Source organism: Meriones unguiculatus, chromosome 1, assembly GCF_030254825.1.
Source record: "Meriones unguiculatus strain TT.TT164.6M chromosome 1, Bangor_MerUng_6.1, whole genome shotgun sequence".
NCBI classification, from domain to species: Eukaryota; Metazoa; Chordata; class Mammalia; order Rodentia; family Muridae; genus Meriones; species Meriones unguiculatus.
This window is the reverse complement of record NC_083349.1, coordinates 18,815,809-18,841,527: the sequence shown is the minus strand read 5'-3', so window position 1 is coordinate 18,841,527 and position 25,719 is coordinate 18,815,809. Positions and strand designations below refer to the sequence as shown.

The window sequence follows — 25,719 nt, the reverse complement described above, 5'->3', positions numbered from 1 at the left end:
GTTTTAATGGAGTAGAAATCATTAAAGTCATGATGGAGATGGTTTTCCCACAATTAAGGGCAAAGGGCTCCAACAAGGGCTTCAGAAAGGTAAGCAGAAGAGACACCCATGCATGAGAACACACTGAGACTTCAGGAGCCTGGATGAGGGTCTCCTACCAGCACCCCAGACTGCATTACAGACGCACAAATATGTAGGCACAGCTATTCCAAAAAGCATTTGTCCTACACAGAACCCTACCGCTCACTCCCAATTTCCCTGAGGAAGCAGTCCAATCCACTCAAACCACGTATGTGGACATTATAGTCACCATGTCCATAATAGTCAAGAACTGAGCATATCTGTCTGCCAGGCCCATGGGACATAGTGCCAGAACCATGCCTTCAACCACAGAAATAGGCACTCTCATGTAGCAGGCAGGGGCCTAAGCTTCAGATGGGAGGGCTGATCCTCCCCCGGGCTGTGAGGGAGTATGTCAGCCTGCCCAAGCTCTTGTGGCTGCTAGCCATCCTCATTAGAGAAACAAAACTGTCCTCTGCCTTCCTCTTCCCATGGCACCCTCCCTGAACATGACTGTGTCATCTCTCCTTTCTATGAAGATGCCTGTCTGTCTTAGGGTTCCTATTGCTGTGATAAAACGTCATGTCCAAAAACAACTTGGGGACAAAGGGTTTTTTTTCATCTTACAGCTTGCAGTCTATCATCCAGGGGTAAGGGCAGGGACTCAAGGGAGGAGCCTGGAGGCAGGAGCTGATGCAGAGGCCATGGAGGAGTGCTTACTGAACTGTTTGCTCAGGCTGCTTTCTTAAGGAACCCCAGGACCACCTACCCACCAGGAGTGACACCACCCATAATAGGCTAGGCCCTCTCATATCAATCACTAGCTAAGAAAATGTCCCACAAGCTTGCCTACATGTGATCTTACGGAGGCATTTTCTCAGTTATGTTTTCCTCTTCTCAGATGACTTTAGCTTTTGTGAAGCTGACAAATCTGAATAGCATAAAGACTGCATTAGGATTCACCCTCCTGGCCTTATTGTAATATGCTGACCTTTATAAAGATCTATCTCCAAATGAAGTCCTGAGGATTCTCACACTAACATATGAATGGGGAAAGCAAACAGCTTGAGCATCACAGTGGGAATAACAAAAATATCATCAGTAGAAAGAATAAATAACCATGGTACAAGCATACAATATGATGCTCCCAGAAACAACAAAATAAAAAAAAAAAAAAAAAAAAAAACACAGGATTCCAGTCAAAGTTGATACCCGTGCGGCCTGCACTTAAGGTTCAGAAGACAGAAAATATACAAAAGGGGAAAGAATCATGGTCAGTCCAGCAAGAGTGTGGTTCTGGGAATGTTCTGGATCTCATCAGGAGTTGGTCACAAATGTGTACCTGTGTGGACACTCACCAGGCCATGCAACTCGGATGCCTGTGAATTACAAGGCTCAGTTTGACTCAGAGAGTCTGTTCTACCTTCATATCTGTTGCTGTAGTTAAAAAAAAAAATACCCTGACAAAAAGCAACTTAGGGGATAAAAATGGTTCATTTCAGGTTATAATTTCAAGTTACAGTCCACAACTGAGAAAAATCAAAGCAGGCACTTCAAACAGCTGATCCTATCACACCCACAGTCAAGAGTCACAGTCACACATGAATTCATGTGTGCTCACCTCCATTTCCCCGCTCACACACTTCAGAATCCCCTGCCTAGGGAATGGTGCTGCCCACGGTGGGCTGAATCTTCCCACATCAATCAACTTAGTTAAAACAACCCCTCCCAACAGACATGCCCACAGGCCAACCGAATTTAGACAATCTCCCATTAAAGCCCCTTTACCGGCTGGTTCTATGTTGTGTGTAGTTGGCAGTTAAAGCCAGCTGCCAGAGAGACCAATCGACGTGATCAACTCATGGTCTCTACGGTCTGGGGAGACAAGAGGCCATGTTTTTGAAGTACTGAAAGAACTTTTATTTTTTGTTTTGTTTCTCATAGCTGTGACAAGATACCTGACAGAAGAAACTTAGAGGAGGAGACAGGTTTTTAATCACAGCTTCAAGGAGGCGTCTCATCACGACAGGGAAGGCGTGGGAACTGGGATAGCTCATCCGTGCTAGCAGAGGCCTACAGCTCAGCTTGTTCACATCTTCAGGAAGCAGAGAGCCTCAGAAACCAGAAGAGGATTCACCTTTAACACCCAGCCCCAGGGACTCATTTCCGACCCCAAAAGTTGCATAGCCTCCTAAAATAGTGCTGGAAACTAAGGATCAATTGTCAGAACACGTGAGCCTGTGGGGAACATTTCACATGCAACACACATCAGCCTAACTGCGTTTACCACAAGACACAAAACAGACCCCTCATTTCTGAAGCCGAAGAAGGTCTGGCAGAGGCTTGAAGAGTCATGAGGTGAAGGACTCAGCACAGAAACACGCCCTGACACCTTGGAGACGTGCAGACATGCAGCAGGCAAAGTCGAGAAGATGCCTCCACAATCTGCTGCCATTCCCTCCAAAAAGGGAGGCCTGGAACTGAAACCAGAACTCAGGATACGTCAGCTTCTCAGAGGCAGTAAGAGTGGGCCAGCTTCTTTCAAGGAAAGAAAGCAATATGCTGTCCCCAGACTTCCTTGTCTGCTGTTCCTGAGACCCGTGTCCAGCCCTTATGACTCCCCACCCCCTCTGTGTGTGAAGATACCCCTGGAGTTCTAGGTAGCACAGCCACATGGTCCTCTGTGGAGTTAGCTTGGCCACATTGGAGTAAGTGCCAGCCTCACCCTTCTCGGGTCAGAAGGGTGTGACTGGCCTAGGAGAGGGCTGTGTGGGCTCCAAGAATGAACCAGGCACCCTGAGTCCTTCCTGTGGACTCTGACCTAGCTTATCAGTAGTCTTCACAGAGGCTTTGCCACAGGAGTGGGGACAGGAAGCCCTCTCTGTTGTTAGATAAACTTCTGTGGCCTGGAGCATGGCCCTCTACCCTAACACACACGCACACACCTGGCCAGAGCTCTGTGGTTTGGCTGAGTTCTGTTGCTTTAAGTCTGAGTTCCACTTAGGCTCTGGGCTCATGGACAAGGGCCTCTGGGAATGCTGCTGTCCACTACAGCATGTGCCTCTGCCTGCCACCCGTGACCTGGCCTCATCAAGGAAGGAGCTCAAAGGCACAACAGGAAGGAGAGCCACAGTGTGGCCCCTGCAAGAGACTCAAGTTCAGCTTGCACTGGGCCCCTCTGTCCTGACAGTGGGGAGACTGGGTAGCATAAGCTTGCTAACTAGGCCATGATCCGGGTTTCCCTAGGGCTTTCTATCAAATGGAAGCCCCTCTAAGCTGAAGCCACTACACATAGGCAGAGTGACCAGTCAGTGTATCCAGCAGTGTCCATTCCAAGGCAAGCAGGCCAAAAGAAAGGTTCTATCTTCCCTCTGATAATGTGGCCTAAACTGGTCTCGGGTCCCCTCCTGTAGGACTGGCCACACACTCATTCTGCGACTGCATTTTCCAGTGTCCCTGTGAGGATTCCCCAGCTCCTGAAAATGAGCAGTTGTCAGAGTCACTGTGCTGACCACAAATGGCCACATTTCTCCCTATCCCTCTACCCAGAGACTGAAGCTAGATCAACCGAGTCAACAGTGATGGAAGGGACCCTGGGTACAACTGCCTTAGCAGGGATCAAACCACAGGGCCCAGGATCAAGGGGTCAGATGACCCAGGGACCCTGTCCCTCTCAGGAGACCCCTAAAGTTGGAGAGCAAAGATCACAGGTGCAAAATGAAACACCAAGCCACTATCTGTGTTCCTGCGCTAGTAGGGGCCACCTCCATCTGCACAGGAAGTGTGAAGACAATTAATCGACTCACTGACCCAGGAAACCACCAAGTCCTGATAAGCAGCATTTTGATAGGTCCTAAGATAAGAGGATACCACGACGCTTGCCAGCAAAAAGACACCTTTCAACAATGGGGAATGAGGGCCGTCTTTTTGGAGCCTTGTTAAATAAGCCTGTGGAGAGAAAGAGGCTGTGTGGAAAGTGCCTTCATGCCAGCATCATGCCAGGGTCAGACTTGGTTTGGGGTCTGAAACAGTAAAATGACACCCCAGAATCATGAGGTGGGCATGATCCTGACCACAACCCCATTTGAAAGGTGAAGCTACAGCATCCTGAGCCAGCTGGACCAATCTGAAGCTATGAATAGTAGAACAACACCACAGGCCTCCACAGCTCATCCAGGGTTTCAAAGACCATTGGGCCTCTGGGGTAACAAAAGGGGCCCCTGAGGCAGGGTGGCCAGGCAGTCCTTGTCATCTTCTAGCCCAATGCCAATGTCTCATGGGATTGCTGGTCCATCCATCCAGTCTTGCATCTGTGACAACCCCCCTGGACACTGCTGAGAGGGTCGTGAAGGTGTTGTGCCCTCAGCATAAGATCTGGATCCAATCTCCCTGCCAAAGACCATTCCTGTCATCTCTTCAGCTCCTTCTAGGATGCAGCTTCCCTGTAGGAACGCCTATGTCCTGAACTTCTCTTAATCCATAGTCAGTTAGATTAGACCCTGCATAACAACTTTATCGTGACCTATCTCTTTAAAGGCCATGTCTTCACAAGATGGATAGATGGTTCCGTGGTTAAGAGCACTTGTTCTTGCAGAGGATCAGGGGTTCCCACCACACGTCTATGGTGTGTGCAGAGGATCAGGGGTTCCCACCACATGCCTATGGTGTGTGCAGAGGATCAGGGGTTCCCACCACACGCCTATGGTGTGTGCAGAGGATCAGGGGTTCCCACCACACGCCTATGGTGTGTGCAGAGGATCAGGGGTTCCCACCACACGCCTATGGTGTGTGCAGAGGATCAGGGGTTCCCACCACACACACATGGTGGCTCACGGCCATCTGTAACTGCAGTTCCAGGGCATCCCAACGTCCTCTTCTGACTTCGGAGGGCACCAGGCATGCAAAAAGTGCACATACATACATGCAGGCAAAACACTCAAATACATAAAATAAAAACTAAAATAAAAATCTCCGTTTAAAAATCTCTTTCTAAACAGTCACTCGGGGGTGTTAGAAGTTAAGGGTTCAAGGCATTCCCACAGCACATGCAATTCAGCCTAAAACAGACAAGAGCCAGAGCTAGAAAGAAAGGGCCTGAAGTCACAGAGAAACCCTGGGCCTCTCGGACTCAGAAAGAGCGTGGGCTGCTGGGGTGGCTGGCAGAATCCTGCACAGAGTAGGTCTGACAGGACATCATTCCTTCTGCCAATTCCTCTCCATGGTCTGCCAGCGCTGTGAAGTTCTCAGAGCCCATTCCCTTCACACAGGTCCTACTCAGCTCTGATTTCCGGCCATTGATGTTAGACTCAGTCTGCGTGGCTCAGGCCATGGAAGAGCTATCCACGGGGGCAGAAAGACCAGAGTGGCAAGAGTTTCTCAAGCAGAGAAGAACGGCAAGGGACTCAAGACCATGTGGCCTCAGTATCCCCTGCTCGTGGTCCAGTACACGCTCACATTGGTTTGGTTTGGTTTGGTTTGGTTTGGTTTGGTTTGGTTTGGTTTGGTTTGGTTTGGTTTGGTTTGGTTTGGTAGTTTGGTTTGGCAGTTTGGTTTTTCAAGACAAGGTTTCGCTGTGTGGCCTTGGCTGTCTCTGCAGTGTAGACCATGCTGGCCTCAAACTCAGAGATGTGCCTGCCGCTACCTCCGCGTGCTGGGGTTAAAGGTGTGCCCCACCTCTGCCTGGTTCCCCAACTGTTTTTAAGATGAGTGACTTTAAACCTCACACCCCTCAGATTATCATGTAGCCAGCTTTGCTTTCAAATGTTCTTCCAATAGGGAATAAGACATCACAGTCAGCATTGCCCCTCTCAGTCCCGACACAGAGACAGCCACAATCCTGAATCTAGTGCTTCTCAAGGTGTTTTGTTTTGTTTTGTTTTGTTTGTTTGGCTTTTCTCTAGACAGGGTTTCTCTGTGTAGCCTTGGCTGTTCTGGACTCACTTTGTAGACCAGGCTGGCCTCGAACTCACAGCAATCTGCCTACCTCTGTCTGAGAACTGAGATTATAGGCGTGCACCACCGCATTCAGCTGCTTCTTGGTTACATGTCTGCTTGTTTGTTTATGCGTGTATGGGGGTGCATTGTGCCACACACGTGTTGAGGTCACAGGACAACTCCTAGAACTGTTCTGCCCTTCAACTATGCAGCCCCAGAGATTGAAAACAGGTAGCCAGGCTTGCTGGCAGTTATCTTTACCCACTGAACCCTCTTACTGGAGCTCAAATGTTTTGTGCTTGTTGCATTTGCGAATACTCAAGTAATACGGTACTTTTCTACATTTGTAGAAACTAATAGACACCACCAACATTGGAGAGAGATGGCCCAGTCAGTACAGTATTTGTAGATGAAGCATGAGGGCCTATATATGATCCCCAGAAGACGTGTGCAAAAATTTGGGGTGATAGTGACAGGAGACCCCTGGAACTCACACAGATACACACAGCACAAACACAGACACATGGTACACACACACACACACACACACACACACACACACACACACACACACTTCTCCCAAAAAAGTTTGGCTGCATCTATCCAACGGCCATCACTGGACAGCCACCGAGTGCCTCTGGCTCCCCCAGCTGCCTAATGGTAGTATTACAATCCCAGCATCCAAAGTCTGCTGAGCTGGACCACTAAGGATGGATTCTGGGAAGACTCCTGAGCTGGCTTAAGCCATCACGACAGAAGAGCCCTTAGAGATGAAAGCTTCTCTGCCATCTCAGGTTCCAGGCATCTGAGGCATGCAATATGATGCCAGCCAAGCTGCAGCAAGCAGGAAGCATGAGGAAAATAGGCCACATGCTGCTGCAAGCCTTTGACACTTGCCAGCTTTTGTCATTTCTGCATGCCAGAGTCCATTCTGACTAACCCAGGTTGGAAAGTTTCCTGTAGATAAACCCTATTCATGATTATTGAGACTCTGGGTAGGAGAGATTCACAGCATCCTCCCCTCGGGGTTTGAACCAATACAAGAGCAAGCTAAGGGAGTTGACATTTTCCCAAAGAACCACATAAGCTCATGCTGGTAGAACCATGTGGTTTGATAGCGCTGCCCAGCAGTCTTTGAGAAGCCATGTTATGGTTTGTGTATGGAGTAGCCCCCTCCCCCTCAAAAAAAAGGCTCACAGATTAAAAGGGTGTTATTTGGGGAGATTCAAGAAACTTGGCAGGGGAGACCTGGCTAAAGGTTATGAGGGGCTGAGTCCTTGGAGGATATTATCCCTGGCCCTTTCCGGTCATGCTCAGTCAGATTCCTGGCCCGCCATACTGTGAACAGCTGGTCTCTGCCCGGTGTCCCCGCTGCTTTGGTGTTCTACTCAAATGCATAGGGTCAAGCGATCGTGGGCTGATCCCTCAAAACCATGAGCCAAATAAATCCTCCTTCCCTTACGTCGTTTCTCATCAGGTATGTTTATCACAGTGACACAGCAGGAAGCAACCCAGTCCACAAAGTTATGGCTGCTTTTCTTTCCGTTTGCAGCAGAGGCCAATGCCCTGCCCCCAGCCTGCGACCCGAGACAGCCTCAGTGATGTGCTCACACCACACAGACACAGACACATGGCAATACACTTGTGTGCACGCATACTGTATACTCACACCTGCACACACCGTCCCCAGAGCACATGAGCAAAAGTTCTCTCCCATAGCAGAGAACCCTGAAAATGAATCTGAGGCCTTTTTCACTCATGGTGTGGAGGGGGCTCTTCACTCAGCCAGAGCTCTGAACAGGCAGAGCCCAAGGGAAAGCAATACAGATGGCAGAGTCACATTGTGGCTGGTGTGCATGGCTATGCCTGGGTTTATTATCAGAAAGCAAAGGATAAAATAGAAACTCTGAAAATAAATACCTACAGAGAAGGAGACAAGCTAGAAGCGGAGGAAGCTCAGAGGGTTAGCAGGATGGTGCAAGATGGGAAGGGTTGTGCACGGTAGAACCCGTTCACTTCCTTCCCAGAAGCCAGGAACTAGAACGCCTGACGCGGCCTTGCTGGGCCTGTGGGAGCCCACAGACGGTGTCCTGGCACAGACAGCTCTCGATGTGTGTGTAGGTGTGGCTCTGCTCAGTGCCATCTGGGCATTCCAGGGTCACCTCACGTACACTGGTCCTCTCCTCCTTGCAGCAAGAACACTTGTGATCCAGCTCCTGGACCTGGGAAGAGTACCTGGGGACAGGAAGGGCAGAATGAGTGCCAGCCTCCCCGGGAACAGCATCAGCACCTTCCCTCTTTGGCGTCTGTCAGTGAGCTCCTCCAGCCCTCCATCTCACGCTTGAAACCTGGGACTCACATGGCAAAAGTCCCACAGGACCCAGAACAGTAGTTCATGGAGACGTTCTTCGTGCAGCCATTGTAGGAAATCTCCTTCATGACGGGGATGGCAGAGCAAGGGACTCTGGTCTGGTTTCGAGGGATGCCTGTGGAAGGAGATGGAGGTGCAGAGGGTGGCCTAAGACTGGGGTGCTCTTTCTCCTTCCCTCTCCCTCCATCTCTACCTCTACTTCCACCTCCACCTCTACCTCTCTGGTGCCATTTTCTCTCCCTTTTCCAAGCATGGCTAGCCCTTAACTCCCAGCCCCATTTCCCTTTCAGGAAATGAGACACAGCATGCAGCTGAGGACCATCAGGCTCTTCCCGGAAGGGGATTCGGGTCCTTATACATCCACATGAGTGTAGGAGACAAAGCAGGGACAGGAGTCCTGCAGCAGCCTGCCCTTGTGTCTTCCTGCCCAAGGTTCTAGTAAAGTCCAGCCACCAGCCACCACCCACCACCCACCAACCTACCCGTCCCCAGCTGTACTCACATGTCTTACAGCAGCCATTGGGCATGTAAGTGATGGAGTCCTGAAAAGAAAGAGGAATGAGAAGGGAGCCCAGAGTACCCCCAGCAGGTGAGTGCCCCCTCTTGCCAGGGAGTGCATAAGGGCTGTCCTACAGAAGAATGTGGAACAAGCCTCCTGGAAACTGGGGTCCCCTGATCCTGGCAGAGCACACAGGGCTGGTACCATAGGGGTCCCACTCACCGGAACACAGTCACTGGGGTTGAAGTCAGGGCAGGTGATGTTGGAGACAGAGGAGATGAGCTGTTTGTTGAATTTCATGCAGCTGAAGAAGGTGCACCTATCGTTGGGGTTTCTCTGTATGTCCCCAGGCTGTAGATACAACACGGATAGAACAAAGGCAAGCAAGTGAGCTCCAGGGGCCAGCCCAGGAAGACCTGGGATGTACAGCTTCACAGACAGGAGGCTAGCCCTCAGGTCCAGAGTCACTGGACAAGTGACACTCATAAGAGAGTTTTGGAGACTGAAATTTACCAGCCTATGGTTACATAACACAAAAAATCTCTAACCTGTGAACGAGGAAGCGATTCTGAATGGGAAAAGAATCTGTGGAAACCTCAAGAAAAGAATCTGGAGATGAGGTCATCCTTTGGAGATGATAGCATCCTCCATCAAGGAAGTCCTAACTCCAGGGATGAGGAGACGTGGGCTCAGATAGAAGGAAGACTGCTACATGAAGACTGTTACATCAGAGATGACACAAACAATCTCGCCTGGAGCCCAAAGAAGAGGCGGCAGGAAGGACTCCTCACAGCTTCTGCCAGCGTTGATCCTGAACTTCAGAGCCCCAGAAGTGGAGCAGCCACAAATGTTTTTTTTTTTTTAAGCCACCCAAATATGGTCACTCACACCAAGCTATGTGGAACCTGGGACGACTCAAGCCCAAAGTCATCCTAGCCTTGCCCTCAGTGGCTGGCAAGCTCATCGGTGGAGCCCGAAGCGCTTCCCACCGTGCACACACCTTCAGAATGAGGTACTGCTGGTTGGGCCTCTCAATGATGCAGTGGGTCTGCTGGCACTTCTTGCAGCACTCCCCAGGGACCTCCACAAGTTCAAAGCCCTGTAGACACAGAAGAGGATGAGGCTGAGTTCAAAGACTCGTCCCCACACCCAACCAGGACACGGGGTCACTGGAATGCCTCACCCTGGGGGAGGCTGCACACAGAACAAGTGGCATGGTAGGAGGGAGAGACGGGCACAGCTTGGCAAGGAAGATTTAAAGCACAAAACTGAAGGCAAGTCATGGAAATGAACGCAAACCGTGTGCCTCTTAGAAGATGGGAAGGTAATGAACTGAGGCAGAGAGAGGGAGAGGAGAGAGAAGGCCATACTCACGGAACTGCAGGAGATGTTACAGGGCACATGGGTACAGGAGATGACGTTGAGCTGGGTGCTGTTGTCCATGATGTTGGTGCACATGCAGTCCTGGCACTTGTTGGAATACACTGGAGATCCGGGCTTTGGGAACGGGCAGAAGTAAAGTTGCCGCACGCATCAACACCCATGCATACTCCATCTTTGGGAGACAGACAAGGGCAATGCCACCCATCCTCCCTGCCCCCTCCCAGCTCAGAACTCACCTGGTATTCAGCGTTCTGGTGCACACACACGCCCTTGGGCACTTGGAAGAAAGAGTGGGAAAAGCCATCAGAGGCCATCCTGAGCCTCAGCCTGGCACATACAACTGAATAGATGCTCAGGGCTGGGTGGGTGCACAGCCATGGCCGTGATAAAGAAGTCCAAGGAGAAGCATGTTCCCTCCACTGGCCCCTTGTTCACTGTCCTGCCCATGGCCTGCCCTTGCCCTGCTGGCCTCGCTTACCACAGGAGTAAACTGGACAGCATTTTCCAGGCACATGCTCGATCTTCACTTCGAATCCCAGCAAACATGAGGGGCGTTCCATTTTGCATCGTTTGGTGTCACACTCTGAAGACAGAGCAGGAGTGTGGTGACCAGGACAGCTCCCATAGGCAGAGACCCACCCCCCAGTGCATAGCATGGCTCCAGGCCTCTGTGGCTCCCACGAGGAGCGGTTTCTGCAGCAGAGGCTCCTGGCCTGATCCAACAGCGACTACCACCACTCACTCAAGTGAGCACAACCTGAACTCACCACAGAGGACATGGCAGAAAGCCTCACCTGCAGTGGGCATGCTCGGTTACAGCAGACACCTCAGCAGGACATGGCCCCAGCGGTGTGAGAACGGCTCCCATGGCCCCGGGGGTGGACTTACTGCATGAGGTGATGTTGCAGCATGTGTCTTCTGGGTTGACCTCCACAACAAGGTAGGTGCCATCCTCCTCACATGTCTGCTGGTCCTCTCCAGGACATTTCTTTGGCTGGCAGACAATGCCGCTTCCACCCTCCCGGCAATCACAGTCCTGGCAGTTGAACTCAAAGTGCTCTCCAAACTGCAAAGAGGAAGGATTAGATTAGCATCAGGCTAGCCCTACTGTGGAACATCCAGGGCCACCCAGGGAGAAAAGGGCTGAACCGGGTAGCCAGGTGAGAGGTCAAGTGAGAAAGCCATATCTCTCACCACCTCTGAGCTCATAGGGCAGGCTCAGGGACAGGCCAGCAGCTGTTCGTTCAAGGCCACTGATACTACACAATTGTGCCCTGCTCACCAGCACTCACCGACATCCGTGTGGTACATAACAGAGACACCACAAATTGTCTATCAGTTTTTTTCATTTGAGCTAAAGAGTCAACCAATGGTTGTGAGCACACACGGGAAGCAACAATAACCAATGTGCCACATTTAGTCAGAGTATTATGTGACTGGTGGGTAGATGGGTGGATACACGAATGGATGGTTTGATGGATGAACGAATGATTAGAAAGATAGAAGGATGGATGGATGATGGATTGGTGGTTGGTTGCATGGATGAATAGTGAGGCGAAGTTGAATGGGTGGGTGGGTGGGTAGATAGATGAATGGAGCCAGGGGAAGAATGGATAGATTATGGATGGGTTTTTGGATGGATAGATAATGGATAGATGGATGTGAGTGAATGATGGTGAATGGAGGATGGGTAAGTGGATGAATGAACAAAAGACAGATGGATGATAGATGGGTGGCTAGACGGATAGCAGGTGGGTGAATGGAGGATGAGTGTTTCAGATGGATGGGTAGTAGGATAGATTGAAGGGTGTAGAATAGGTGGGTAAATGATGAATAAATGAATGAATGAATGGCTGAGCGGATAATGGATGAATGAAGGATAAATTAATGAATGGGGGGGTGGGTTGATGAATGTATGGATAGAGGACAGATGGATAATGGATGGGTGATTGGATGGATAAAGTTGGATGGATGGGCAGATGATGGATGGTATTGGGTAGATTGATGGATAGTCAGATGGCCAATGGATAGGTAAGTGGATGGATGGGTGGATGAATACCTGGGTGATAACAGATTGTTAAATGCATGAATGAATGGATGACGGATGGTTCAAGGATGGATGGATGGATGGATGGATGGATGATTGGTTGATGGGTTAGATGCACCAATGGGCAGGTGAATGAGTGAGTGGATCTCACCCAGGACTTACATGGCTCATGACTCCCAGGCTATCATATCACTTCACCCCAGTCATTCCCCAAAGCTCAGGATTTTAGGGAGAATTCTCCCAGCACAAGGGGGAACCTACCTTTCTGGGCACATTGTCGGGTCCCACACATCCTAGGGAGAGAGGAGGCAAACTTAGATAACACTGCCATGACATTATAAGGAACTGTGATGAGCCTCCTGGCCTCGCCTCTGCAGAAACAGAGGAAGCAGGAGGGAGGCGGCGGAAGCAGGAAGCTTACCACATGTCTCCACACAGACGTCACGGCCGGGAGCAAATTTTATGGTGCCTTCGCGGCAGAAGCAGCCTTCCACCAAGAGCGTGGAATTCTCAAAGGCACTAGAATGGCAAGACACATGCTCAGAAGGAAGGAGGGTCACAGGTTGGGGCACAGCTCTGGGAGGAGGGTGGCTACAGCCGACTGGGCTGCATGAGCTGGACTGGGGAACCAGCAGGAATCTTCAGGCAGCGTACCTGGACTGGCAGGTGGGTTCTTCTGCGGGGCCACAGGCCTTGTACTCCCTGTGAGATGGACACTTCACAGCTGCAGGAGAAGCGCAACCGTTGGTAAGGTCATATCCAGAGGGAGAACCCTGTCCCTCCCTGCAGTGACAGAACTACCTAGCCCTTCCCACACAGGACTTCACCCCCTGCCAGCAGAGGATGGGAAACTGCCCAGTACCCTTGCCTGACCCACAGGCCCCAGCACAGAGCAGTACATGGGGAGAGATGAGCGGCACTTACGGCAGGCCCCCTGGGCATGGCTCCGCCAGTCAATGCAGGCACCTTCCTTGGCACAGAGGGCCGCGTAGGCCTGTACGCTGGCACACTCCATACCGGAGCCAGGCACAAAGCAGCTATCAAACAGGCAAGCTTCATAGTAGTACTTAGGAGGCACGAAGGGGTGACACTGGGAAAAGAGGCTGTGCAGGGAGAGGTGGGTCACACTCGGGTCAGCTCCCAAGCCTCTCCACATGCTCTCCCGGCCTCCCCCTGCCCTGCTAGAGCCTGCTCAGAGGCACCGACCAAAGAGGCACTCTGGTTAGCAGCAGCGGAAGCCAGAAAGGGCTGTTCTCTAGGAAAGGAAGGACATATATGTCTGTCACCAGGCGTCTAGAGACATACTATGCACACCTGAAAGGTCACTAGTTGCCAGACTGTCCCCTCGGAAAAATCCAAGGCTCACCTAGATTAGCCTTCATCCAAACACCTCCAGGGAACAGGGAGAGTCCTCCTGTGGCTACCAGATTTAGAAGCCCCTGACCTGTGTCCAAGCCTGAACCTGCCTCCCTGAGAAGCTAATGCTTTCCGGTCAGCTGATCTACTCAGGGTCTCCAGCTCAGCTGAGCCTGCACCTGGCCAGGAGGTGAGAAATGTCTGAGAAGAAAGGAGGGTGCTGAGGGAGGGAGTGTCAGAGATAATAGCTAGGGCCTGGGGAAACAGAAGCCAAGTCCTGTGGCCCCTGTGACCCGACACCCATCCACAGTGACATAACCTTAGCTCTTGCAGGCCCACCCAGGGGCTGCTCTTTGCTACTTGGTAGACAGCAGGGACAGTAGAAAGGTAAGACCTCTAGAGACCCTGCAATTTTTCTTTTTTGAGACAGGATCTCACTGGACCCTCTCGCCTCCACTTCCCACAGGTCACCTGTCCTTGATGAGCTCGCACACAGGAGACTGAGTACAGTTATTCGGCAAAAGCCCTGGCGTGATGGCCGGGCGCTTGGTGGTGAAGCCGCTGTGAGGACAGTGTGGCTTGGAGGGGTCGTTCACCAGCCACTGGTCAGCAGCAACCTCACAGTCGGAGACGATCTCTCCACTGGGGAGGATGCAGTCATCGGCAGTATTGTTGGTGCAGGTTCCTGTGTACAGAGAAGCCACCCATCAAGGCGGTGCCAAGACAGCACTACCAGACTCAGGTCAAGCCCTGGCACCTGTCCTTCTCCAGTCCAGGCTCCGTGTGTCCCGTTGGTCAGGCCAGAGGGCAAAGCCAAGGCCAAGCCAACAGCTGCTGGCTTCTCACAAGGGCCAAACGCAAGACAATGCCACAGTGACTGTCCACAGAGGAGCAGCGAAGCCACAGCTAGGCGACAGGTGCTCACACCTATTCTTGCCCTCCGAGCGAAGAGGGCGGGGGGACTCACCGCACTGGCCCTTTGTGTTGTTGCCAAACAGTTCGTAGGGCAGCCGGATGGAGAAATACATGCCATTGTAGGAGATCTGGGCCTTCAGCCTGGGGATGTCCACCACAAAGTTGATGCCAGATTCGTACACCTGCAGCCCGTACTTCTTGTAGGGCAAAGCCACTACCTGCTTGTTCACCAGCACCTGTGGTCAACATGTCTGAGTCAAGGAGGGTCTCTGAGACAGGAGACAGAAGCCTGACACCTGATAGAGGCCTGCCCTACTCTGTACTGTCCCGCCATGGCCCCCTCTGGAAGCCATATAGCTGACCAAGAAGGCCAATTTGCACCTTGGGATAGCACCAGGGATGTCTCCGCCTTGATCTGAAAAGGGGAGCTTTTCCTGTCCCTCGCCTCCTTTCTCTTCTCTTCTTGCTGCCTTTCCACCATAACTGGGACAGACCTTTGTCCCAGCTCATCCCAGGAGAAGGCAAAAGAGACTTCTCAGAGACTTTGAAGCTCCTTGAAAGGGTCAGGGCTCCTCAGTTGTTTCCATCAACATCACCAGTGGCCCCAGAGGATAGAGAAGACCCAGCTAGATCCAGTCACCTATCCTCAGAGAAGGAGTTTCTGTGCTCACGTAGAAAGCCCGTGAGAAGAGCTGACACGGCCCTAAGGAGCCCCAACATGTGTCATGGCTCCAGCCTGGTCCAGTGGACACGCAGCCTGGTCCTCTGCTGCAGGGGCCCACACTAGAAGGCCGTGACAGGCATACTGTGGATGCCCAGTCGGTCCCAGCCACGTACCTGCACCTCAATGGGCATCAAGTTCACCGTCTTGATCTGCACTTCCTGGGTCTCGTGGCGCACGATAATCGTGCGGGGGCAGGACACCTTGTCGTTGACGTCACAGTGGTAGTTGTCAATGTAGACACCAAAGTTGTCCACCGTGGGGTTGATCTCCTCCACTAGCACGTAGGTGCAGTTACCCTGGTAACTGTAGTAGAGCCCGTCGAAGGTGACAAAGTGTGGATCCCCCCAGCCGGTGCAGTAGCCTGTGGAGGGAGCGCCATAAATCGGCATCATCGGGCCAGAACTACTGGAATCAAGTCATCGTGAGGATTCAGGGGATAGGCTGGAAAAACTAGCAGTAACTAAAGAAGTCTAAAGAACAAAACCAAACCGAAAACCTGGTCCCTACTTTGAGCCTCTCTAGGGTCTAGCCTCTAGCATCTTCCCATTTGGTCCAGAGACCCTCCTTCTGTAGGGTGAGTCCTTGCCTTAGAGTCAGAAGGTCAATCCTAATCTCAGAAACTCCTTACTCTGAAAGCTGCTTCTACCTGCCCAGGCCTCCTGCTCAAGGAAACATAAAGTATGTCGGGAAGTCCCTAAGACTGTGTGCCTGGCCTTCAGCAGGCACTTGTCAATCAAAGTCTGCTCCCAGGAGGCCGGCCCTGTAGCCACCAACACCAGATCAGAAAGGACCCTGGCAGGTGCCCCCCCCCCCCCGGATAGCTAAGGGCCTTACAGTCACACTCCCAGTGCCAGCAGCAGCCATCAGGGTCCACGACACGCACGGGCTTGAGGCCGCTGGAACAGGTAGGCATGGGCGGGGGGTCGCACTCCAGCTCCACAATCTCCACTACGTTGTCATACTTGCAAATGGCCATGGTACAGTTACACAGCCACCAGGTCTCATTCACCTGCGGGAGGGGTGAGACGGGACAGTCACCGCGCAGCCCAGCTTAGCTCCCCGTCTACACAGGAGGTCGCAGCCTACACCCAGGACACCCAGGACCGGAGCTGAGGGAAGCTAGGATAAAAACACAGAAGGCAGGATATGGGGCGGGGGGGGGGGGAGAGAAAGAACAGGCCAGCAGGACCTGTGCCCATGGTGCTTTGGGAAGTACCAGCCCCAGTGGAGAAGGGGCAGGGGGTGGGGAAATGGGTGGCTTGGATAACCAGGGAGGGTGTCCTTCAGACCATGGGCACCTGGGCACGGACCTGTCCAGTGCCAGGGTAACAAAGCCACATACTGCCCACCGACCTGTCTGGGAGGATCAAAGTCGAGGCATCCACCGGAGGTAGTTTTGGTTGGTGTGCTGGGGGTTGGCGTTGTAGATTTGGGCGTGGAGGGAGTGGACGTTGAAGGTGTGGTGGATGGTGTGGAGGGTGCGGTCGTCGGAGAGGACACTGGCGTTAAGGGTGTAGTAGTTGGGGGAGTGGATGGACAGGACCAGTTGAAGATCTGGAGTTGGCAGTCCTCAGAGCAGTTCACATAATAACACCTGTCCCCATGGGTACCGTTGTAGATCATTTCACCTACAAGGGAAGAGAAAGATGCCGTTTTTACGCCATCCAGAGGCAGATCTGGCCACGAGAACACACTGACGAGACCCCCACGGAGGCCAATAGGGAGAAGCTCGCTGTACTGGGGGAAGGACCTTAGCGGAGATACCCAGGTTAGATGAGGTATGAGGGTGAAGCTGAGGTATGAGGGTGAAGCTGAGGTATGAGGGTGAAGCTGAGGTATGAGGGTGAAGCTGAGGTATGAGGGTGAAGCTGAGGTATGAGGGTGAAGCCCCTAGCATAGCGTTAGTGGCATTACAAGAAAAGGAAGAGAGACTAGAGCTAACACACTTGTGCCATACCTGAAACCTGTACCATGTTTTGATGCAGAATGCCAGTGCCATGTTGCTGTACCTCCTTACCTCCAGAACTGCCAGCTAAATGGCCATCTATGATTTATAAATCATCTGGCCAACTATTTGGTTACAACAGAAAAAGGATTAAGCTCCACCTCTACTTGTTCTCCAAGCCTTGGAAGAGCCCTGATCTCTGGTTTACGTCTCCAGCAAGGGGAAGCTGGCCACAAAAACATTCACCCATGGCCAGCCTCCAGCCTCCACCCTCCTGATCAAGCTTCAAGTTGCGGTCTACCCACTGGTAAAATCGGGGACCAGCCTGAGCTTTGTGAACATTAGACAGGAACACCATGAATACCTGGGCCATAAAATATGTCATCCACAACGCAGCAGGTAGTCGAGGTTGCAATGCTGGTCCAGGTGGTGCTGGGAGAGGTGATTGGGGAGACTGAGAGGACTGTGCTCCAAGACGAGGTCTTGGTGGTCTCCAAAGTAGTTGGTGTGGTGGTTTCCGGGGTGGTCGTTGTCACAGTAGGAACTGTAGGGGTGGTCGTGGAGGGTGGTCCTGTGGTGGGTGAGGTTGGCCCCGTCGTGGTCTCTGAGGAGGTAGGCACGCCCGTAAGAACAGTTACATCATGAGCTGACGGCACTGTTCATCTCAGGTGCTACAGAGATCTACTTGAAGGCCCCACCACTGTGAGATAACAGCTTGCTCAAGAAGCCGTGGTAAGGTGTCAAAGCCTGCTATCCACTCACCAGGATTTGACATCACCATCCACACTGTGTGACTATCACGCTGGACACTGGACATCTGCCAGTGCCAGACTAGCTACCCTCTCGTGCCACACCCAGACAGGAGAGGCCCTCTGCCTTATACCAGCCCCGGCTCCGTCTAGCCCAGGGCTTTCCTGGGAGGGCTTTCCCACATGGACTCCATCCCTGTTGGGCTGCAAAATCTGCGCTGATGTAGCTCTGCCTGAGCAAAGCCTGTCTACAGAGCGGGAGCGACTTTTGTTTCCCTCCAATCCATCGCTCCCAGGAATCTGACTCAGTAGGCAGAGAAGACCCACTTAGCCCGCCTCAAACCTTCCCGGGGACAGGCCTCACTGGGAAAGGGCAGGTCAGGAGCGAAGCGCCGACTTCAGGGTTAGATCTTGACACCTCTCTCCCATGCAAAGAGAAGCTCTCGTAAGAGAGGAGGAATAGGGGTGGCTTCACATGTCTGCTTACCTGTAGGAGGTGCGGTAGGTCCTGGTGTTGAACCTGGAGATGGTGACGGAGTGCTGCCCACTGACGAAGTGATGAATGGTGATGTTGTTCCAGGTGATGATTCTGTGCTAGGTGTTGTTATGGTAGTCACAGGAGTGCTTGGAAGAGTGATGGACTCCGTGGGTGGGGAAGAAGTTGACTGAGAGATCACAGGCGTTGGGGACTCAGTGGGAGGTTTGGTTGTGGTGGTACGAGTTGGGGTGGGTGTCTGTGTGGGGGTAGGGGTGGAGGTCACTGGTGTGGGTGTTGGGGTTGTGGTCTGTGTGGTAGTAGATGTTGAAATGGGGGTCCCTGTGGTGGTTGGTGTTGGTGTTGGAGTCACTGTAGTGGTGGTCTCTGTTGGTATTGGGGTTGTGGTCTGTGTGGTGGTAGGTGTAGGAGGGGTGGTCTCTGTTGATGTTGGTGTTGGTGTTGGTGTTGTAGTGACTGTAATGGTGGTTGCAGTTGGGGTTGGTGTTTGTGTGGTGGTAGACGTAGGAGGAGTGGTCTCTGTTGGTGTTGGAGTCACTGTAGTGGTGGTCTCTGTTGGTGTTGGTGTTGGTGTTGGTGTTGGTGTTGGAGTCACTGTAGTGGTGGTCCCTGTAGGTGTTGGTGTTGGTGTTGGAGTCACTGTAATGGTGGTCCCTGTTGGTGTTGGTGTTGGTGTTGGAGTCATTGTAGTGGTGGTCTCTGTAGGTGTTGGTGTTGGTGTTGGTGTTGGAGTCACTGTAATGGTGGTCTCTGTTGGTGTTGGTGTTGGAGTCACTGTAGTGGTGGTCTCTGTAGGTGTTGGTGTTGGTGTTGGTGTTGGAGTCACTGTAGTGGTGGTCTCTGTAGGTGTTGGTGTTGGTGTTGGTGTTGGAGTCACTGTAGTGGTGGTCTCTGTTGGTGTTGGTGTTGGAGTCACTGTAGTGGTGGTCTCTGTTAGTGTTGGTGTTGGTGTTGGTGTTGGAGTCACTGTAGTGGTGGTCTCTGTAGGTGTTGGTGTTGGTGTTGGAGTCACTGTAGTGGTGGTCTCTGTTGGTGTTGGTGTTGGTGTTGGTGTTGGTGTTGGAGTCACTGTAGTGGTGGTCTCTGTAGGTGTTGGTGTTGGTGTTGGAGTCACTGTAGTGGTGGTCTCTGTTGGTGTTGGTGTTGGTGTTGGAGTCACTGTAATGGTGGTCTCTGTTGGTGTTGGTGTTGGAGTCACTGTAGTGGTGGTCTCTGTAGGTGTTGGTGTTGGTGTTGGAGTCACTGTAGTGGTGGTCTCTGTTGGTGTTGGTGTTGGTGTTGGTGTTGGAGTCACTGTAGTGGTGGTCTCTGTAGGTGTTGGTGTTGGTGTTGGAGTCACTGTAGTGGTGGTCTCTGTAGGTGTTGGTGTTGGTGTTGGTGTTGGTGTTGGAGTCACTGTAGTGGTGGTCTCTGTAGGTGTTGGTGTTGGTGTTGGTGTTGGTGTTGGAGTCACTGTAGTGGTGGTCTCTGTAGGTGTTGGTGTTGGTGTTGGAGTCACTGTAGTGGTGGTCTCTGTTGGTGTTGGTGTTGGTGTTGGTGTTGGTGTTGGAGTCACTGTAGTGGTGGTCTCTGTAGGTGTTGGTGTTGGTGTTGGAGTCACTGTAGTGGTGGTCTCTGTAGGTGTTGGTGTTGGTGTTGTGGTCACTGTAGTGGTGGTCTCTGTTGGTGTTGGTGTTGGTGTTGGTGTTGGAGTCACTGTAGTGGTGGTCCCTGTAGGTGTTGGTGTTGGTGTTGGTGTTGGTGTTGGTGTTGGTGTTGGAGTCACTGTAGTGGTGGTCTCTGTAGGTGTTGATGTTGGTGTTGGTGTTGGAGTCACTGTAGTGGTGGTCTTTGTTGGTGTTGGTGTTGGAGTCACTGTAGTGGTGGTCTTTGTTGGTGTTGGTGTTGGTGTTGGAGTCACTGTAGTGGTGGTCTCTGTTGGTGTTGGTGTTGGAGTCACTGTAATGGTGGTTCCTGTTGGTGTTGGTGTTGGTGTTGGTGTTGGTGTTGGAGTCACTGTAGTGGTGGTCTCTGTTGGTGTTGGTGTTGGTGTTGGTGTTGGAGTCACTGTAGTGGTGGTCTCTGTTGGTGTTGGTGTTGGTGTTGGAGTCACTGTAGTGGTGGTCTCTGTTGGTGTTGGTGTTGGTGTTGGTGTTGGTGTTGGTGTTGGAGTCACTGTAGTGGTGGTCTCTGTTGGTGTTGGTGTTGGTGTTGGTGTTGGAGTCACTGTAGTGGTGGTCTCTGTTGGTGTTGGTGTTGGTGTTGGAGTCACTGTAGTGGTGGTCTCTGTTGGTGTTGGTGTTGGTGTTGGTGTTGGTGTTGGTGTTGGAGTCACTGAAGTGGTGGTCTCTGTTGGTGTTGGTGTTGGTGTTGGTGTTGGTGTTGGTGTTGGAGTCACTATAGTGGTGGTCTCTGTTGGTGTTGGTGTTGGTGTTGGTGTTGGAGTCACTGTAGTGGTGGTCTTTGTTGGTGTTGGTGTTGGTGTTGGAGTCACTGTAATGGTGGTCCCTGTTGGTGTTAGTGTTGGTGTTGGAGTCACTGTAGTGGTGGTCTCTGTAGGTGTTGGTGTTGGTGTTGGAGTCACTGTAGTGGTGGTCCCTGTAGGTGTTGGTGTTGGTGTTGGTGTTGGAGTCACTGTAGTGGTGGTCTTTGTTGGTGTTGGTGTTGGTGTTGGAGTCACTGTAGTGGTGGTCTCTGTTGGTGTTGGTGTTGGTGTTGGTGTTGGTGTTGGTGTTGGTGTCACTGTAGTGGTGGTCTCTGTAGGTGTTGGTGTTGGAGTCACTGTAATGGTGGTTCCTATTGGTTTTGGTGTTGGTGTTGGAGTCACTGTAGTGGTGGTCTCTGTTGGTGTTGGTGTTGGTGTTGGAGTCACTGTAGTGGTGGTCTCTGTAGGTGTTGGTGTTGGTGTTGGTGTTGGAGTGACTGTAATGGTGGTCCCTGTTGGTGTTGGTGTTGGTGTTGGTGTTGGAGTCACTGTAGTGGTGGTCTCTGTTGGTGTTGGTGTTGGAGTCACTGTAGTGGTGGTCTCTGTTGGTGTTGGTGTCACTGTAATGGTGGTTCCTGTTGGTGTTGGTGTTGGTGTTGGTGTTGGAGTCACTGTAGTGGTGGTCTCTGTTGGTGTTGGTGTTGGTGTTGGTGTTGGAGTCACTGTAGTGGTGGTCTCTGTTGGTGTTGGTGTTGGTGTTGGAGTCACTGTAGTGGTGGTCTCTGTTGGTGTTGGTGTTGGTGTTGGTGTTGGAGTCACTGTAGTGGTGGTCTTTGTTGGTGTTGGTGTTGGTGTTGGAGTCACTGTAATGGTGGTCCCTGTTGGTGTTGGTGTTGGTGTTGGTGTTGGTGTTGGAGTCACTGTAGTGGTGGTCTTTGTTGGTGTTGGTGTTGGTGTTGGAGTCACTGTAGTGGTGGTCTCTGTTGGTGTTGGTGTTGGTGTTGGTGTTGGAGTCACTGTAGTGGTGGTCTCTGTTGGTGTTGATGTTGGTGTTGGTGTTGGAGTCACTGTAATGGTGGTCCCTGTTGGTGTTGGTGTTGGTGTTGGAGTCACTGTAGTGGTGGTCTCTGTAGGTGTTGGTGTTGGTGTTGGTGTTGGAGTCACTGTAGTGGTGGTCTCTGTAGGTGTTGGTGTTGGTGTTGGAGTCACTGTAATGGTGGTTCCTGTTGGTGTTGGTGTTGGAGTCACTGTAGTGGTGGTCTCTGTTGGTGTTGGTGTTGGTGTTGGTGTTGGAGTCACTGTAGTGGTGGTCTCTGTAGGTGTTGGTGTTGGTGTTGGAGTCACTGTAATGGTGGTTCCTGTTGGTGTTGGTGTTGGAGTCACTGTAGTGGTGGTCTCTGTTGGTGTTGGTGTTGGTGTTGGTGTTGGTGTTGGAGTCACTGTAGTGGTGGTCTCTGTAGGTGTTGGTGTTGGTGTTGGAGTCACTGTAATGGTGGTTCCTGTTGGTGTTGGTGTTGGAGTCACTGTAGTGGTGGTCTCTGTTGGTGTTGGTGTTGGTGTTGGTGTTGGTGTTGGAGTCACTGTAGTGGTGGTCTTTGTTGGTGTTGGTGTTGGTGTTGGAGTCACTGTAATGGTGGTCCCTGTTGGTGTTGGTGTTGGTGTTGGTGTTGGAGTCACTGTAGTGGTGGTCTCTGTAGGTGTTGGTGTTGGTGTTGGAGTCACTGTAATGGTGGTCCCTGTTGGTGTTGGTGTTGGTGTTGGTGTTGGAGTCACTGTAGTGGTGGTCTCTGTAGGTGTTGGTGTTGGTGTTGGTGTTGGAGTCACTGTAATGGTGGTCCCTGTTGGTGTTGGTGTTGGTGTTGGTGTTGGAGTCACTGTAGTGGTGGTCTCTGTTGGTGTTGGTGTTGGTGTTGGAGTCACTGTAGTGGTGGTCTCTGTTGGTGTTGGTGTTGGTATTGGAGTCACTGTAATGGTGGTCCCTGTTGCTGTTGGTGCTGGTGTTGGTGTTGGAGTCACTGTAGTGGTGGTCCCTGTTGGTGTTGGTGTTGGTGTTGGTGTTGGTGTTGGAGTCACTGTAGTGGTGGTCTCTGTTGGTGTTGGTGTTGGAGTCACTGTAGTGGTGGTCTCTGTAGGTGTTGGTGTTGGTGTTGGTGTTGGAGTCACTGTAGTGGTGGTCTCTGTTGGTGTTGGTGTTGGAGTCATTGTAGTGGTGGTCTCTGTTGGTGTTGGTGTTGGAGTCACTGTAATGGTGGTCCCTGTTGGTGTTGGTGTTGGTGTTGGTGTTGGTGTTGGAGTCACTGTAGTGGTGGTCTCTGTTGGTGTTGGTGTTGGTGTTGGTGTTGGAGTCACTGTAGTGGTGGTCTCTGTTGGTGTTGGAGTCACTGTAATGGTGGTCCCTGTTGGTGTTGGTGTTGGTGTTGGTGTTGGTGTTGGAGTCACTGTAATGGTGGTCCCTGTAGGTGTTGGTGTTGGAGTCACTGTAGTGGTGGTCCCTGTTGGTGTTGGTGTTGGTGTTGGAGTCTCTGTAGTGGTGGTCTCTGTTTGTATTGGTTTTGGTGTTGTAGTGACTGTAGTGGTGGTCTCTGTTGGTGTTGGTGTTGGTGTTGTAGTGACTGTAGTGGTGGTCCCTGTTGGTGTTGGTGTTGGTGTTGGAGTCACTGTAGTGGTGGTCTCTGTTGGTGTTGGTGTTGGTGTTGGTGTTGGTGTTGGAGTCACTGTAGTGGTGGTCTCTGTTGGTGTTGGTGTTGGTGTTGGAGTCACTGTAGTGGTCGTCTCTGTTGGTGTTGGTGTTGGAGTCACTGTAGTGGTCGTCTCTGTTGGTGTTGGTGTTGGAGTCACTGTAGTGGTGGTCTCTGTTGGTGTTGGTGTTGGTGTTGGTGTTGGAGTCACTGTAGTGGTGGTCTCTGTTGGTGTTGGTGTTGGTGTTGGAGTCACTGTAGTGGTCGTCTCTGTTGGTGTTGGTGTTGGTGTCACTGTAGTGGTGGTCTCTGTTGGTGTTGGTGTTGGTGTTGGAGTCACTGTAGTGGTGGTCTCTGTTGGTGTTGGTGTTGGTGTTGGTGTTGGAGTCACTGTAGTGGTGGTCTCTGTTGGTGTTGGTGTTGGAGTCACTGTAGTGGTGGTTGCAGTTGGGGTTGGTGTCTGTGTGGTGGTAGACGTAGGAGGCGTGGTCTCTGTTGGAGTTGGGGTTGGTGTCTGTGTGGTAGTTGCTGTTATAATGGGAGTCCCTGTGGTGGTTGGTGTTGGTGTTGGTGTTGTAGTCACTGTAGTGGTGGTTACTGTTGGGGTTGGTGTCTGTGTGGTGGTAGGTGTAGGAGGGGTGGTCTCTGGAGTGGTTGTTGGAGTGGTGGTCTTTGTAGTGGTGGTGGGCCCACATATACAGCACTCGACATTGATCTCGTAGTTGAAGCACATGCCCGTGGGCATGAACCCTTCCTTCGGCTGTTCGGAGTTTTTGCACACTAGCCCTACCTCTTCGTTGCAAGTCACTTTCTGTCCAAGCTGCTGAAGCGGAACGTTGGAATACAGCACGGCTCTGCAGGAGACGTTGTTTACCGCCCAGCCTGGTTCACAGCTGCCCTCAACCGGTTCAAAATCTCCACTATCCTTACCGTAGGAGGGTTTTCCAGAATCCTTCCAGCCCATCCACTTGCATTCTTCAATGCAAGGAGTGGAAACTGTTGTGGTGAAGGGGGTAGTCACCGGTGATGAGGTGGTAGGTGAGGTGCTTGGTGTTGTGGCAGTTGAGGTTCCTGGTGAAGGGGTTGGTGAGGTGGTAGCAGGTGTGGTTGGTGAGCTCTTAGGAGGGGGGGCTGGTGAAGATGTCTGTGAAGTCGTAAATGAAGTCATCGGCGTAGCGGTAGACGAGATGGTGGGTGTGGTCGTCGGTGAGGTGGTTGGTAAAGTAGCAGATGGAGTCAGTGGCGATGTTGTAGGTAAGGTGGTTGGTGAAGAGGTAGGTGGAGTGGTGGATGAGGTTGTCAGTGAAGTCGTAGGTGTGATGGTTGAAGTAGGACAGTATTCCATTGGATAGCAACATTTGACTCGTATCTCATAGTCATAACAAAGTTCCCATTGTCCACTTCCATACTGCTCTTCACTTTTGCAAATGAGCCCATCTGAGACACTACAGTGTACCTTCTGGCCCAGTTCCTCCCAGCTTTCTTTGGGCTCTGTGGCTGATCTGCACTCAATGTCCTCAGGAACGCTGCAGACATGGGTAAAGTTCTCTCGATCACCACCATTTACACTGGTAGGATGGTTGTCGTTAATCCAGTCAGACCAGAAGCAGCATGGCATGCCTAGGGAAGTAAATTTACATACAGGCCATTAGTGCTTGAGAGAGACTGGGGTGATTCGGAGTCCTCAGCAAGCTCTGCACCTCACAGATACACTTGCCCACCCTCCCATCATCACCAAGGAACCAGGTTGATGGGGTCAGAGTTCAGAATAGACCCATTTCCACCTTTTGGCGGCCAAAAGACTGACGCTAAGAGGGAAGGGGCCACGAGGCCAAATCTAGGTGAAACATCCCTAAAGCCCCAGCTCAGTACCCCTTCCTTGTCAGTGCTGAATCTCTGTGAGGGGGGAAGACTAACAAGAGAGCCATTCCCAAGAAAGAGTGTGAAAGGGGCTGTTTCTGTTCCTGAGAAGAACATGGTCATCCACACAGGTCCCACCTCCCTGTCCATGGACTTGGCAAACAGTGAATAAATACAGTAAGCACAATGGATACAATTCTCAAGCAGTAAGTGTAGCCTGTCCTCAACACCTGCTTCCGAAGGAAGCCCAGGAGTCATTTTAAAAGATATAATGGTTTTTTTTTTCCTTTTGAGCCCT

The 25,719-nt window shown here is 51.7% G+C and overlaps 1 protein-coding gene across 1 annotated transcript in view; it reads right to left on the bottom strand.

The window, feature by feature from the left end:
• Positions 1-7,842: 7,842 nt before the first annotated feature.
• Positions 7,843-25,719, bottom strand: part of Muc2 (mucin 2, oligomeric mucus/gel-forming) — a 31,312-nt gene continuing 13,435 nt past the window's right edge. The window contains exons 29-48 of the mRNA XM_060382773.1: positions 18,471-25,180; positions 17,599-17,838; positions 16,643-16,917; positions 16,124-16,298; positions 15,403-15,650; positions 14,618-14,801; positions 14,122-14,335; positions 13,219-13,397; positions 12,949-13,018; positions 12,716-12,813; positions 12,556-12,587; positions 11,136-11,313; positions 10,726-10,830; positions 10,484-10,524; positions 10,239-10,361; positions 9,865-9,963; positions 9,087-9,215; positions 8,868-8,907; positions 8,354-8,480; positions 7,843-8,229 (exon numbers count right to left, since the gene is read on the bottom strand). Of these exons, the coding sequence (XP_060238756.1) occupies positions 8,007-8,229; positions 8,354-8,480; positions 8,868-8,907; positions 9,087-9,215; positions 9,865-9,963; positions 10,239-10,361; positions 10,484-10,524; positions 10,726-10,830; positions 11,136-11,313; positions 12,556-12,587; positions 12,716-12,813; positions 12,949-13,018; positions 13,219-13,397; positions 14,122-14,335; positions 14,618-14,801; positions 15,403-15,650; positions 16,124-16,298; positions 16,643-16,917; positions 17,599-17,838; positions 18,471-25,180 (9,490 nt within the window). The 3' untranslated portion in view covers positions 7,843-8,006. The remainder of the gene's footprint in view (positions 8,230-8,353; positions 8,481-8,867; positions 8,908-9,086; positions 9,216-9,864; positions 9,964-10,238; positions 10,362-10,483; positions 10,525-10,725; positions 10,831-11,135; positions 11,314-12,555; positions 12,588-12,715; positions 12,814-12,948; positions 13,019-13,218; positions 13,398-14,121; positions 14,336-14,617; positions 14,802-15,402; positions 15,651-16,123; positions 16,299-16,642; positions 16,918-17,598; positions 17,839-18,470; positions 25,181-25,719) is intronic.